Source organism: Rhipicephalus microplus, unplaced genomic scaffold (assembly GCF_043290135.1).
Source record: "Rhipicephalus microplus isolate Deutch F79 unplaced genomic scaffold, USDA_Rmic scaffold_14, whole genome shotgun sequence".
NCBI lineage: Eukaryota > Metazoa > Arthropoda > Arachnida > Ixodida > Ixodidae > Rhipicephalus > Rhipicephalus microplus.
In genome coordinates this window covers 37386108-37399827 of record NW_027464587.1, presented here as the reverse complement: position 1 = coordinate 37399827, position 13720 = coordinate 37386108, and the positions used below count along the sequence as shown (strand labels likewise).

At 41.7% G+C, this 13720-nt stretch overlaps 1 protein-coding gene across 1 annotated transcript in view; it reads right to left on the bottom strand.

The window, feature by feature from the left end:
* Prp38 (pre-mRNA processing factor 38) overlaps positions 1-13720 on the bottom strand; it is a 52592-nt gene that overhangs the window by 14652 nt on the left and 24220 nt on the right. The window contains exons 4-5 of the mRNA XM_037431943.2: positions 11447-11532; positions 3142-3252 (exon numbers count right to left, since the gene is read on the bottom strand). Of these exons, the coding sequence (XP_037287840.2) occupies positions 3142-3252; positions 11447-11532 (197 nt within the window). The remainder of the gene's footprint in view (positions 1-3141; positions 3253-11446; positions 11533-13720) is intronic.

Genomic DNA, 13720 nt, shown 5'->3' with positions numbered 1-13720 from the left:
GACGTACCGTGCACGTTTCAAACAACATCCAATCTCTTAATTGAGCTCCCCAAGCCTTATCTTTCTATTGCCTGCGAGCAATAATTTTCTACATGCAGATATGATGGCTGGTGGGAAACCAGCTGCACTCAGCTGAGCTACTTTGTCCAACAAGCTGTTGCCTCCTTTGTGGAGCCACGATTTTGTTAAGGTGTTCCTCAGGCCAGACAAAGCAATACAGTTTGCAACTAAAAGAAGTGCAAGATTGGCTTCTTGGTTTTGGGATAATACTTTCAGCAAGCATGATAAGACTCAATAGTATAACTAGAAACCCAAAAACCAAATGATTGATGCCACTATGATTTCGCACGTGAACTTGAGCCACATTCGTTGCTCCTTCAAATGTTTCAAAATGAATACCTGCTAGGCGCACCCATTTTCTTCGACAAATATCGGGTACCTCACCACTTCCAGTGAAATACCACAAAAGTTCGTTTCTGCTGCCTTGTGCTTGGACAAATAAATGTACCTAAAAATTTTTCCCTTTTCCCCATGTCGCCTCCAGGCCGCTGGACAAATAGGTAAGTTACTTCCCCAAGCCACAAGTGTAAAACACTGATTAGAAGCCGAGTAGCTCTGAGAAGGACTCGGTCAGAAATGTCAGAGGCATTACTAGAAAACAGTTCATCATCTTCAACAACTATGCAGACTTGAACATATTTCAACAACAATTCATTTGAAATTTCCAACAGTTGTCATATTGCCATACTTTCAACTCGAACACTTGCATTACAGCCAACATTACATTTAGCTGACAAGTGACATTATGCATTTATGTATGCAGTTATGTCGAGTAAGTACGCATACTACTATTTGTTGTACTAATAGATATACAGTCAAACACGGATATATCGAACTCAAAGGCAATTGCAAATTAGTTCAATATATGAAAAATTAAAAATAAGAAATAGAGGCCCAGTGAGCTTACCTGCAGCGGATCATCACCTACAATAGGCGCACTCAAGACTGACAACTAATTTTGCACACACGCCGCAACAAAATGATTTATTTGCGTGAAAAAAAAAAAGCTAATTTTAACCTGCTTCTTCGTTTTTGAAATGTTGACGCCAGTCTTGATCTTATCGAGGATGTTCAGGTAGGACAGCCCGGCTTCCTCCATGTGACCGATACAACAGCGAATGATGCCGAACGCTGCCGCCACATCAGCGGCGAAATACGCGTGTGTAGCCAGCGCTTCGTCTGGTCGATCTTCCTCGTCACATGAGCTGCCCGCTTCCATGAAGTCGTCCGCGGACACTTTGTGTGGAACTGCTGCCAGAAAGCGGGACGAGAACTCGCAAAACGCCTCGCCTATGTGCTTGTCGTCTTCACCAGTTTCCGCAAGCTCTGCCGTCTCGAAGCCTGCCTTGCGGAAGCAGTTGACCACTGTGCCCGCCTTCATGTCTCGCCAGGCATTGAAGATATCCACAGGAGAAAACATAGCAGAGATTTCTGGCCACTCCTTCGTCATCCACTGCTGGGTGTTCTGGCTGCTGACAGCTTTGCTTTCGCCAAAATTGGTTTTGCCAACGATAATGTACTGCTTAAATTGTGAAGCCACCTGCTATTGGCGAAGTTGTTTAACCGAGTGCAGTGACAAACCATTTGGCCTTGGCGATCAGCATCGGGCCATACACCAGAATGTTCTTCGCGCACACTTTTAAAAACCAGGCATAGTGTGTCTTTTCTACATTCCCATAGGCAGAACACACATGACAGGCTCCATCCATTCGTGGCTCTGCCACCTTTGCAGCGATATCTGCTTTGTTTTTCAACAAGGTACTCGGAGTGCTCCGTGGTATCCTGAAGTCGTCCGCGGCAGTCGAACATTTCTCAACCGCCTAAACATGCTGAATAGCCTTCAACTTCATCGCAAAGTCAAGGGTCTTGCGCGTCTTGACGCTGGCCATAGCTACACAAGAAGTTGGCAATTCAAGGAGTCCGAAGCCGCTTTGCACACCACGCCCGCAAAAGACAAATGGTGCACATGCGGCGGCACGTAGGCGACGCGGTAGCGGAAGCAACAAAGCGCTCGTGAGGCAATGGCCACCTGCGAGGGCAACAGCACGAGGCACGAGCTGTGGTTGGCTGATCAAAACTCATAAAACAGCAACAAAAAATAAAAGAAAAGGCGAAAAGAGGAGGATGGCGGCTCCTTTCTGCCTTCTCTCCAAGATGACGGATACGCAGAGAAAGCATGAGAGAGAGAGAAAGAGAAACGGGGGGGGAAAAAACCGTTCTGCAAGTTTGCAATTGTGCAGTCTGAGCCCTCTCGCCCCTACCTTTTTTTCGAGCATTTCTGGTTTTGGCGAAGGCATTTTGGCAGAGGCGTCGCACCGCCCGGCGGAGGTCGCTGGGTAGTGTGCATGCTAAAACATGCTTTCCAAGTCTCGCACAGTGCCGCGCCACCATGGAGCCGCGCTGTCGCAGAGATCGCGGGGGGGGGGGGGGGGGGGGATATAGTGCAGAAGTGCACCTACCAGCTCACGCAGCATTCGATATATCAGAAGGTGGGTAAAAATACCTTTCAATATAAACGTGTGAATTTCTATACTTTTACAAAAGTACTTCAAGAGGATAACTTTTGAATTTGATATACCTGAAAATTCTATATATGTGGATTTGATATAACCGTGCTTGACTGTAATTGTTTAATGCATAGACACTGTAATTTGAATGAAACAGAAGTACTGAAGAGTAAGCTCTGTAACCAGTGTTCATATAATCACTCAGTTTCTATGGAAAGGCCCATATATAAGTGGGTTCACCTGTATATATTGACACAACAAGCCTTTCCACATCACATTTTTATAGCTGAGCAATGAACCCTTTGCAGTGTGATTCTGACTCCACTGTCAGCATATTACCTGCAACCAACTCTAAGCACATTAAAAATAACAAACTGAAAGTGAAACATTAGTAAAATTGCGAAACAAGAATAACTTCCTGAATGCAGAGAGAACTTTTGGAGAGCTGACAATAATTATAGCAGGACAGTCAGAAGCTGATGACACAGTTGCATCCGAAAGAAAGAACGAATGCCTCGCGTTAAATAAATGCTGACGCATCCAACAAAGAATAATCAGGAGAGAAATAACTGACCTTGGGCACATCTTCGATTTCATCTTCGCCCGAGTCAACATCGTCCAGGTCGTCCTCAAGTGCACTCACTCGTGGCTCCAGCTCGCCGCTTTCCTCCAGCACTTGCCGCTTCTGCAGGGTTCATTAAATGTTTTTGTTTTGTTCTTTATTTTTTAGAACACACAACTATTTCTAAAAATAAAGACATGACTCGCGCAGCTTAGAACTGATGAAAAGTTTCAAGGCAAAGTCTTGGTTTACTTTCTCCACACATGACTTGTGGGTACTGCATGATTTTCGGTGCTTTTTGTCACCCATTAGTTTCAGACTTCTATAACCTACATTCTGCAAATACAACAACAACAAAAGTTTTTTAATTTCCACCTGTCTGATTTAAATTGTTTGATCCTTCAATGTTTTTCCAATAATTCCATGACATGGTCCAGCACAGCTTCATGGAACTCCATGTATTAAGGAGTCAATTAATTACAGTTACTTAAATCGCATGACAATGCAATCTAGCATGGATATCTTCCACTACACAATGCTATAGCTAGCTCTTGCAATGGTGGTAACTTTCTCGACGAAGCGAGAAGTAGTGTGTCACACACTAGCTAGCCACCACCACCAACAATAGAAACATCAGCTACAACACCCCAGAATCGTGAATAACAATATCTGGCATTTTATGTCCCAAATTAACTATATGATTCTAAAAGACACTGTAGTTGAGGGCCCTGGAAATTATGACCAACTGGTGTTCTTCAACGTGCACTGACATTGCACAGAACACCCAAGCCTACCATTTCGCCTCCACCGGAATGTGGCCGCCACGATGGAAATCAAACCTAGCACCTTCAGGTCAGTTGACAAGCACCATAACCACCTTTCCATCGCAGCGGACTAGAATCTTGAAGACTATGTTGATTTTTATTAACTGAATAATTGGCGAGTATTGACAGCCCACTAAAGCACACATAAACACGCAAATTTACGAGTTTGCGGTTTATGCTCGGCAGCTGTCTAGCATTTCCCACAGCTGCGATGACCAAGCAAGTGCGAGAGATATCATATGACTGCTGAAACCTGTGCAAGCTGTATAAGTTGCTCCAATCCTACACCAAGAGACTGTTCTGGCCATCTTTCAGAGCACATGAAATGTCCTGCTGCAATGTGACGGCCACATGAAAACAGATGTTGCCGGTTCACGAATTCAGCTCGTTATCACGGATATAATTGTCACTGCCCGTTGCAATTGCATGAATTGATCTGCTATAAAGACTTGGTGTGCTTTGCCGAAAGCTGCAATGCCATATCGCTTTGAAGCAGTAACATTAGTGAAAAATTGATGTTGATAGTTTCTGGCACACACAAACATGCAAGCTGGACAAAAAAAAGCAAAACATGTGGAACTAACTCAGATTCACTCATGAAATATTTTCTGCCTTTGGGACTCACTCCTACTCAGACTCACAGCTCTAATTAAGTCTGAGTAAGCCGACTCCTGAGTACGTTAGCATACAACTGGCTTATTTGAACTTGATGACACTGCTCCTTAAAACGAATATCTCATATATTTGGAGCTCTACTTGGCACCTTTTGATCTCATACCTTCAAATATGAGATATCAGTGGTTGCAATCCAGTAAGCACTCACATAAAATATTTTTATCACAAGTTCTCGAGAAAGAGTTTTTAAGGTGGCAGGTAGGTCATGACACTTCCTCCTAAGTAACTCATGCTTGTGATCAATATATATATTCAGCTGGCATAATAACACTGGTGTTTTGAAGTATGTGTTAGTCGGGATGAGTATCAACGTGGGCTGAACTATTTCGTTATCTAAAAAAAATGGCCATTTTTCATAAGTCAGTAGCTGTAAAAGTGTGCACAAATGTCAGCAGCTACACACTTGCAGTTGATGAGACAACTTGAGACCGTAAACAAAACTAACCCATTACAGCTGGGAATATCTCAGGCTGACGCAAAACATCCTCGCCATCAAACTTGAAGCTGAGGTGCTGTCATCCTTGGACTCTAAGCTCGTCTTCACTCAATTCAGGTGCGGTTGCGTGAAAGTTTTGAGCGGCGCATCTTTTTTTCAGCGCACGTGTGCACCCATGTGCACTAGTAGGAGCAAATAGGAGCGACTAGTGACATCAGTAGCAGCCCTCTGTATGATATAACAATACAAGCGAAATCAAAGCTGCTTAAAACTGACTGAGAAGGCCACCTCCACACTTCAGACATGCGGCGTACCTTCGGAAATATTACATAATAACTTATTTCCAATGTACACTGAGACACAGACAGTATTCCTTAGTGCAGTATTACTTCGGAAGTATTTTTTGTGGAATAAACTTTCCCTTACTCCTAGCAACAGCTATCTGCTGAATAGCTGGCTTAAAGTTCTGGTAATTATTACTGCTCAGCACTGTCAGATTGTGAAGATGACACCTTAATTTGATATTTGACTTGCAAAGGTTCTTTTGATTACAGAACCATGACTGGCATGGACTTTTGCCAAGTTCACCAGCCAAGTGCATTTCCCCCACAACATACGCACATTGGTTCACGTAAAGATCTGTCAAAAATCACTATCTTGCATAAAACAACCAAATTCAAATTGATTCTGAAAGTTGAGTGGCTGGACTAACTACTGGGTGAATGAGAAACGTAATAAACATGTCGAAATCGACGATCCAAAGCGTCTATCACCGGTGATCGGTCTGAATAGGCGTGGTAACAAAAGAGTTAAGGGGGGATGGACAGCAGAGTGCAGCTACTATACTACTGCCTATCGCTTAGTTATTTCTAAAGCAAACTCAAAAATGTTTTTGTTTATTTATTTAATTGTAAAACCCTTAGGGTACATTTGTGCTTTATGGAGGGGAGGGGCAGAAATACAAATGAACAACAAAATAACTACAGGATTATGTAAACACATTTAACATGAAAATAAATATAATGATGAAGTTTTGCATGCAAGGAGTACACTTTATTAAAAAAAAAAACTGAACTAGAACCACAAAGAATACACCAAACAGTCAATAACACTTACGCGATTAGTACAGCTCACGATTCTGAGTTTATTAGTAGCTTTAATTGACATCTTACTAGGTGTTTTGGAAATTTGGCAATAAAATACAAAGCCATTGTAAAATTATTAAAATGTATCATTTTGTTATTTTCATTTTTGAAAGGAACATTTGTGAAAAAATATTCTGCACGCAAAATTTGAAATCTTCCCTGGTTATTACATATATTCTTCTGAACCAAAATTATCTTTGCAGCCATGGCCATTCTCTAGTCAAAAATTGCGATGTTCGATTAGTAGAATTTTAGGACTTGCCTTAAGGAAAAACATTGCAAAAATACAATTCCGGTTGCAACACTATTATTTTGCTTCAGAATAGACACATGCTAAAGAATTCACAAAAGTTTGCACTTGATAGCTGCAGTCGTTACAGAGAAAATGTTCTTTTTCTGACAAAAAGTAGTGTTTGGAGAAAACACCATTTAAAGTTTGAGCTTCTGTGGTGCGGACACGGGATAAGGCGCATCAGGGGCCGATTTCAAATGCTTTCCACTGTATGTAAAAACGTGTCACTTCGTGAAAGCACTTGTCAGTAATACTGGAATACCATGCTATGAAAACATAAAAATCACATTTTCGGTTGAGTTTGTACTCCATCCCCCTTTAAGTGTGATGTTGAAGTTGAGTAGGTAGAACCATAGATCAGCAAGAAAGTGTACAGCTTATTGAGACTCGCTGAAGAAATACATTTTGGAATTTGGGCTCACTCGACTCACTCAAATTTTTCTCATCTGCGCTCACTCGTATTTACACTCGCCAATAGATTACTCACCCTGCCTCTTTCAGAGTCAGACTCAAAGCTTGATCCGAGTCTGAGTGAGTTTCTCGATCTATGCGACATCTACTGTATCCGTCGCATACATAACATTATAGTTATTTTGATACCAGATAAGTGATACACAATCATAGACATGCTGAATTAACTCATTTTTAAGTGCTTTGATAGTCAGTCAATTAGATGCTGGCATGCAGGCAGAAATTCGAGTGCCTTCTTCTTTGCTTGTGAATGGCTGCCAGAGCCACCTTACAGTGAATCAAAATAAAGAGTGCAGGCTCTGCGGCACAAAAATCTCATGCACAAGATCGGCCGATTAAAAAGAAAGATCAGAACTCTTGTTGAAGTATAAAAAAGTGTCCTTCTTTTTTTCCACCAAAAGTGTTTTACGCTGAAGCTCACAAAGAATTGAGGAATGTCACTTCCATCACTGATATGGCATAAAAAAAAGGACCAAAGTAGCTAAAGAGAGAGTTGCAGAAATTTGTGATACACCTGCAGCATGCGTGCCTTTTTTTATTGACAGTTGACCCCAAATATATTTAGCTTATTAAAAAATTTAAATTAGTTTAAAAATGAATAAGTTTGCATACTACTTTTAATTATTTTTTATTAGCGATGCTAATTGTAGTGACCAAGTTGGCTTCAAGGCACTGCTTCATCTTTATGTATGCAAGATGCACGGCAATATACTCTAACATCAATATAACACACACATATAAAAAAATATCAGTTCTAACAAATTCAATAAGAAGTGGTTTTGCAATAGATAGAGTGTTAGGAATAAGCATTATGAGAAATTTTTAGATATAGAGTTGAACCCCTTTATTATGGGCATGCTTTGGGCAGAAATTCTTTTCTTTTACGTGAGACGATTTTATAGGCAGGGTAGCATGTATGCATTTATCTATCAACCCATATTTAACTGTAGGCACACTGGTTTCTCTTATACCCATTTGTCTCTTATATCAGTGTCTTTCATAATTGTAGCAGAATTATTAGAGATATGAGTGTATGTTATCTTTCTTTTGTGTGTTGTGTTTTTCTGCTGCTTGCAGTTGGGGATGCATGGTTGTATATTCAGGCATGGGCTACAAGCGAGGAAATACAGCACCAATATAAATGATGCGTAATAATTGTCCCATGAAGCTGTGTGTACCACATGAAGCTGTGAGTGAGCACCAGAAGCACCTAGTCTGCCTTAGGAGGCTCTTTCACACCGAACACGTAGTAGTAGTGGCACAGCAGGCAAGCAGGCTTTCCAAAGAGGCAAGGTGGCGAGTGCGCACACCTGTTCACCCTGCATGCCTCCTATGGCTGCCCACGTGGCTGAAAAGGCAGGGCATCTTGTACTTTAGCACACGTGTTGTGATCGGTCACCTGAGCGTTACTGGGTGCCTATTTCCCCTGTCCTTCTTCAGCCGTGAGAGGAGGTTTTCCTACTTTCCCGCTTGAGCTGTGCCACCTTCGGTGTAAACGAGCCTTAAAGTTCGCTTTCTTTTTTTACATAATACTTAACATGCTACTTGGGATGCTGTATGCAATGGCAGTAAAAGGCATCTTCTCCCCAAGATTGACTGCAATGATGCAATGATTATTGCCAGCTTTGCAGAAAACAACAGGTTCTATAGTTTCACTGCGTCCACTGCATCAACGAGCAGGCGGAGGAGCAAACGGCAAGACTCTGCAGGACATGCCAGTGATGAAACGACAAAATTAGGAGCAGAACTTGATGACATATGATAGTCCCACAAGCTCCACTGGCGTCATCCTAATCCCACCGCTCAGTCTTTCAAATGCCCATGCCATGTAATAATATGGGAAGCTGAGCGCGTTGGTTTGAGGACATTCTTAGAAACATTTTGGCATACACAGAGTGGACGGGAGAACGGAAGGCAAGAAGACGAACAGGTGCGGCTGTTTGTCTTCTTGCTTTCTATTTTCTTGTCCACTGAGTGCGCATCGAAGTGTTTTCTAGAATGCCCATTCCATGAGGGAAAGCCAATTTCTCAGAGCAATAGCTCCTGCCCAATGTTTGATATATCAAGTGTTCTGGCTCTTTTTTAAGCTGGTGTACCCGTAGATTTCCCTATGCTATGATGTTAATTCGCGACCATGATAAAAAATGATTCAGTATAAAGAATAACTAGTTTTACCCAAGTTAAAAATACAGCCTGTCGCGAATGTGCCATGTTGCACAATGCTCTTTCCTGATAATTTCCTTTTACATGCCAAGAATAAAGACCAGATTGCCATGTCAGAAATCACTGACTGCCAACAAGCCTACAAGAGAGAGCATCAATTATTGGAAAACAGGCCAGCATGTGACCTGCACACTTTCAGGGGTTGCATCCCCACGCACCAGCTTTATAGACCGATTTTAAAGGCCACCATTTTCGCACTATGTCAGGGTAATGGTGCCGTTATGTTCCCACACACTCCTGTCAAGCGCCCAATAGCTAAATTGCTCAATAAATTCAAAAAGAATTTACAATTAGCAAGAAATTGCAGTACTGAAACCTAACCGAGAGCCCTGTCTACGTAGGACATACAACTTTGCTATAACAGGGACCCTGCAAGGCATGTGGGTCCAGCAAGTGCGATGTTTGAAAACTGCGGAAGCCACAAAGAGCAGACGCTCAGCGAATTCGCAAGTTCCGTAGACTGTCATGCCGCCCCCCCGGCCACCAGCTTAATTTTTAAGTACCGACGAGACAGTGGCACTCCAAGGATGCATTTGCTTTTTTGCTTCTTCGAGTCGTTATTATCCCAAATTTAAAGGCTTCAAAAGCAATCGTACGTGCTGCGTGCCGCATTGTACAAGGAGAGCATCGACAAGAGTCAGCCTCCACGCCTTGCCAAGGGATGCAGCGAGAAAAAAAAAAAAAAGAATGGATCGTGACGTTGAAATTTGCATAGACACTCACGTCGCCAATGAAAGAGTGCAGCGCACACTTTGTCAACACTGACTACTTCTGGAGCAATAGGTAATAAAATGAGAATATCTAATTTGTGTGCATGCTTTCATTATTTTTATGAGAACGATTGAGGCATTCATTAAAGAAATGAAGTTGAGCTTGCAACAGCGTGCTGCAGTAGCACTAACATTGCTGGGGTTGTTATATGACATTTCTTAAGATTTTGCTTCTGTCAAGCCCCAGTTTATGGCCACCGTTACATCTCGCCTCGTCAAAACCCTGCACACGTGTGCCATCATTTGAACGAGCTGCACAGTTTTGATCAGCGTAGAGGAAACGAGCAGGTTAGGTTATGCTTTAGAAATACGTAACAGTTTGTGAATGATGCACTTGGCATCTTGGGTAGTGAAAAATAATTAATCCTTTTAAGCTATTCTTGGAAAGAATATTTGTTGGTGAAGCTACAATTCTTTTTTTTTTTTTTGTATGCAGAACCGCAGATAAGAAAACCTCCAAGGAAGCGACTGAAATCATCAGCTGATCCTTCTGAATGTCTGCCTCGGCGGCCTCACGACAATAACTTGTCACGAATGCAAACCGCAGTGGAATGTAGGGCTCGTGCATCTGTGAGGCCTTCTCTAGATGTGTATCATTTGAAAATGTGTGCATATGATAGCGGCATAACTGTGTAATGTTTGGTTCATCTGGTGGCACATGCTCTATAAACGTCTTTTTTTTTTTCTGAACATGTGTGCTGTGATTACTACATGAAACTTACAAAACAGCTAAGAGCTTCACATGCGAAACCACCATACATTCATGATGCGTGGTGTAGCGGAAGCTCCATGTTTGGTACGCGAAAAAAAAATGCAGCCTCTTTGGCTTTGCCTGGACATGCCTGAACAGATCTTGCCTGGACATGCATATGGGCACAGTTTTACTGCATGCAGCAATCAAGAAATAATATTTTAACAAAATAATATATTTATTATAGCACGAGCCTTTGAGCTTGCCTGCTTAAGAGTAGTCGCTACATGCACATAGCGAAGATGTGCTAGCAGTGTCGTGAATTGCCTGCTCTGCAGCTACAATATCACTGAAAACTAAAGTGCCACAACATGAAGCATTAGCACTGAATTCATCTCTGGACTCTTCCCATCCGACGACAAGCAGCTGCACTAGCGAATATAAATAGGTGCTATAGTATTGTGGCATACATTCCTTTAATGCGTCAAAAATATCGGCATTGTGACAACTTAGATTAATTTTGCAACGGTAAGTATCCGCTCAGAACTGAGGACGTGAAAGAAAGTACTTATGCACACCAGTTGTCCTCATTTGCAGAATCCACTGATTATAACGAGGGTTGAAATTGTGCAATTCAGCAACACCTCTGTTCAATACATCAGGGTTCCCCTTTTCATACCGAAGTGCAGGAAAGGGTCAAAGGCAAATGTCCGCATGTTACACAGGTGCCATGAGAACACAGGGCTGCATCCTTTAGAATCCACACAATCTGAAATATTTGCATCCTCACCTGAATTCGAGGAAGGATGATGTCCGCCACACGCTCCTCTCGCAGAAGTTCATCAATGAACTCATCCATATGGACAATTACATAAACTGTAAGAAAGAAACGACGCTTTTTAATAATCATGTAAAGAATATTCTCACAAGGAAATCACAGCTCTTACTTGTAAAAGCCAAAGGTAACAAAAGTATGGCAACAAAAATCAAATAGGCTTTCAGTGTTGCCAAAGAGAGTGAAGACAAGAGTATTTAGAACTTAGTTGAAACAGCAATGACACTGCAATAAAGAATCAATAAAAACATGGTTAAAGCACTTTATTCCTTAGCAGGGATAAAAACATTTCACAGTGCATCAGACTCATTATTGAAACTTGAAACATTTGAAGACCAAAAGATAGAAATGAGAATCAGGGAATCTATGCAGTTCATTAATGCTAGCAAGAAGCACACTGAGCACCGAAAATGAATAAATGCACAGAAAAGGTGGGTTTCCGTGCGAACTGTCATGAAGTAGGCATATATTTCCTATCTTGTCATTTTGAGATTTTAATCTTTTTGCTAACAAGTTTTTGGCCAAAAGCTACATAAAAATATGGATTCTTTTTTTTATTTAGCTACTTCAACCTATGTGTCGTAAAATAGCTTCAAAAAAGGCAAAGGTAAAATTTATTTTTTAAAATATTCCCTTCAATGGCAATGTGCACTGCGCACCGTTGTACACATAAACTATGGAGGCACATTATGCACTGCGTGTTTTGTAAAATGGCTTGACACACTTTGTGCACTTCTGTGCAGGCTTGCTGAATGAACAAGTAGTCATCATTTAACTTCACAGGGTGTCTACCAATTATATAGTTCTGAGTTCCCCGACTGTTCCAGGTTTTCCATGATGATTAAAAGCAAATTCCATGACCGCCACGTCTGCATGGAAAACTCTGTGCACTGTAAACAAACCCCTGAGTGGAAAAAAAAACAGGCAGTCCATAAAAGTAAACATATTTACTATGTGCACTCAGAATGTTCTGAGTGCTGTTGCGTTTGGCGGGCCACCCTTTTACCGCGGCCGCCAGACTGGAACAAAGGCAGCCGCCTCCTTTTGTGGAGATAAGGAGCAGCGCCAAGACGCCCTACTGTTTCCATGAACTGGGCGCTGCCTTGATGAAAGCTGGGGACAGCGTCTAAAGGGGCCCTGAAACACTTTTTCAAGTAACCATGGAATGAATTCACTGGAAGAGTTATAGCCCCCCGAATTCAACGATGCGAAAATTTTAAGAATCCGTCCAGTGCGAGTGGAATTACAAAAGTTTGTCGCATGCTGCAATTGCGTTCTCTCTTCTCTTGTCTTGACAAAAGTGCTGGAAGCTAAGCAGGGAGGAATGGCAGGGCCACAGAAAAACGTCACACGTGCTTGGCGACCTTGAACACTTTTTTTCTTTTTTTTTTTCTTCGAATGCGTGGCTTTTTGAGTGCGATTGCATGTGCATGCATGGACAAATAGCGGCCACCCCCGTCGATCTCTAACGAGCGAGCCCGCCATGTTCGAATCAGCCAATAGTTGATAAATGGGTTGTTGACGTGTGATTTTCGGACATACAACGCGATTTGTCGAGAGAAGAGATAGCAAATTTCAGCTGATTTTGATAATTTATTGTGAATTCCAGGCCGCACGCTGTGCCATATTATTTGGCTCGCGTGTTGTCGGGAGCCTCTACTACCAATCGGCAGCATTTTCTGACTATGTTCAAAAAGTGTTGCAGGGCCCTTTCAAAGTGCTGAAGTTTGAATATGTGGTGGCAAGATGGAATCTGTCAAAGTGCAACGGCTTCCTTGATTTCACAGATGTATCACGAATGTCGGCATGTTACCTTGATTTACGTACTCTGCTGTGGATGTCACACGAAAAAATGATTGCAGATTTGTTTACACAATCTCACGAAATTGAAATGAAAAATTTACCTGAAGTTACCCAAGTGCTACCCTTGAAACACAAGCTACCAGCAATAAGTGTGTAGCTGAGAATGTTTGCTGTTGCATCACGAATAATAATAATAATAATAATAATAATAATAATAATAATAATAATAATAATAATAATAATTATTATTATTATTATTATTGTTGTTGTTGTTGTTGTTGTTATTCTTGTTGTCAAAAGACATGAGTAGCCCAGCAAGCTTCTGCTGATGGCTGTTGTAGCCTAGACAAGCCACATGGCCGTCAAGCCAAGCTGAAATCGTGGCATAGATAAAACATGCATAAACTTACAGATGTGGGTAAAGTT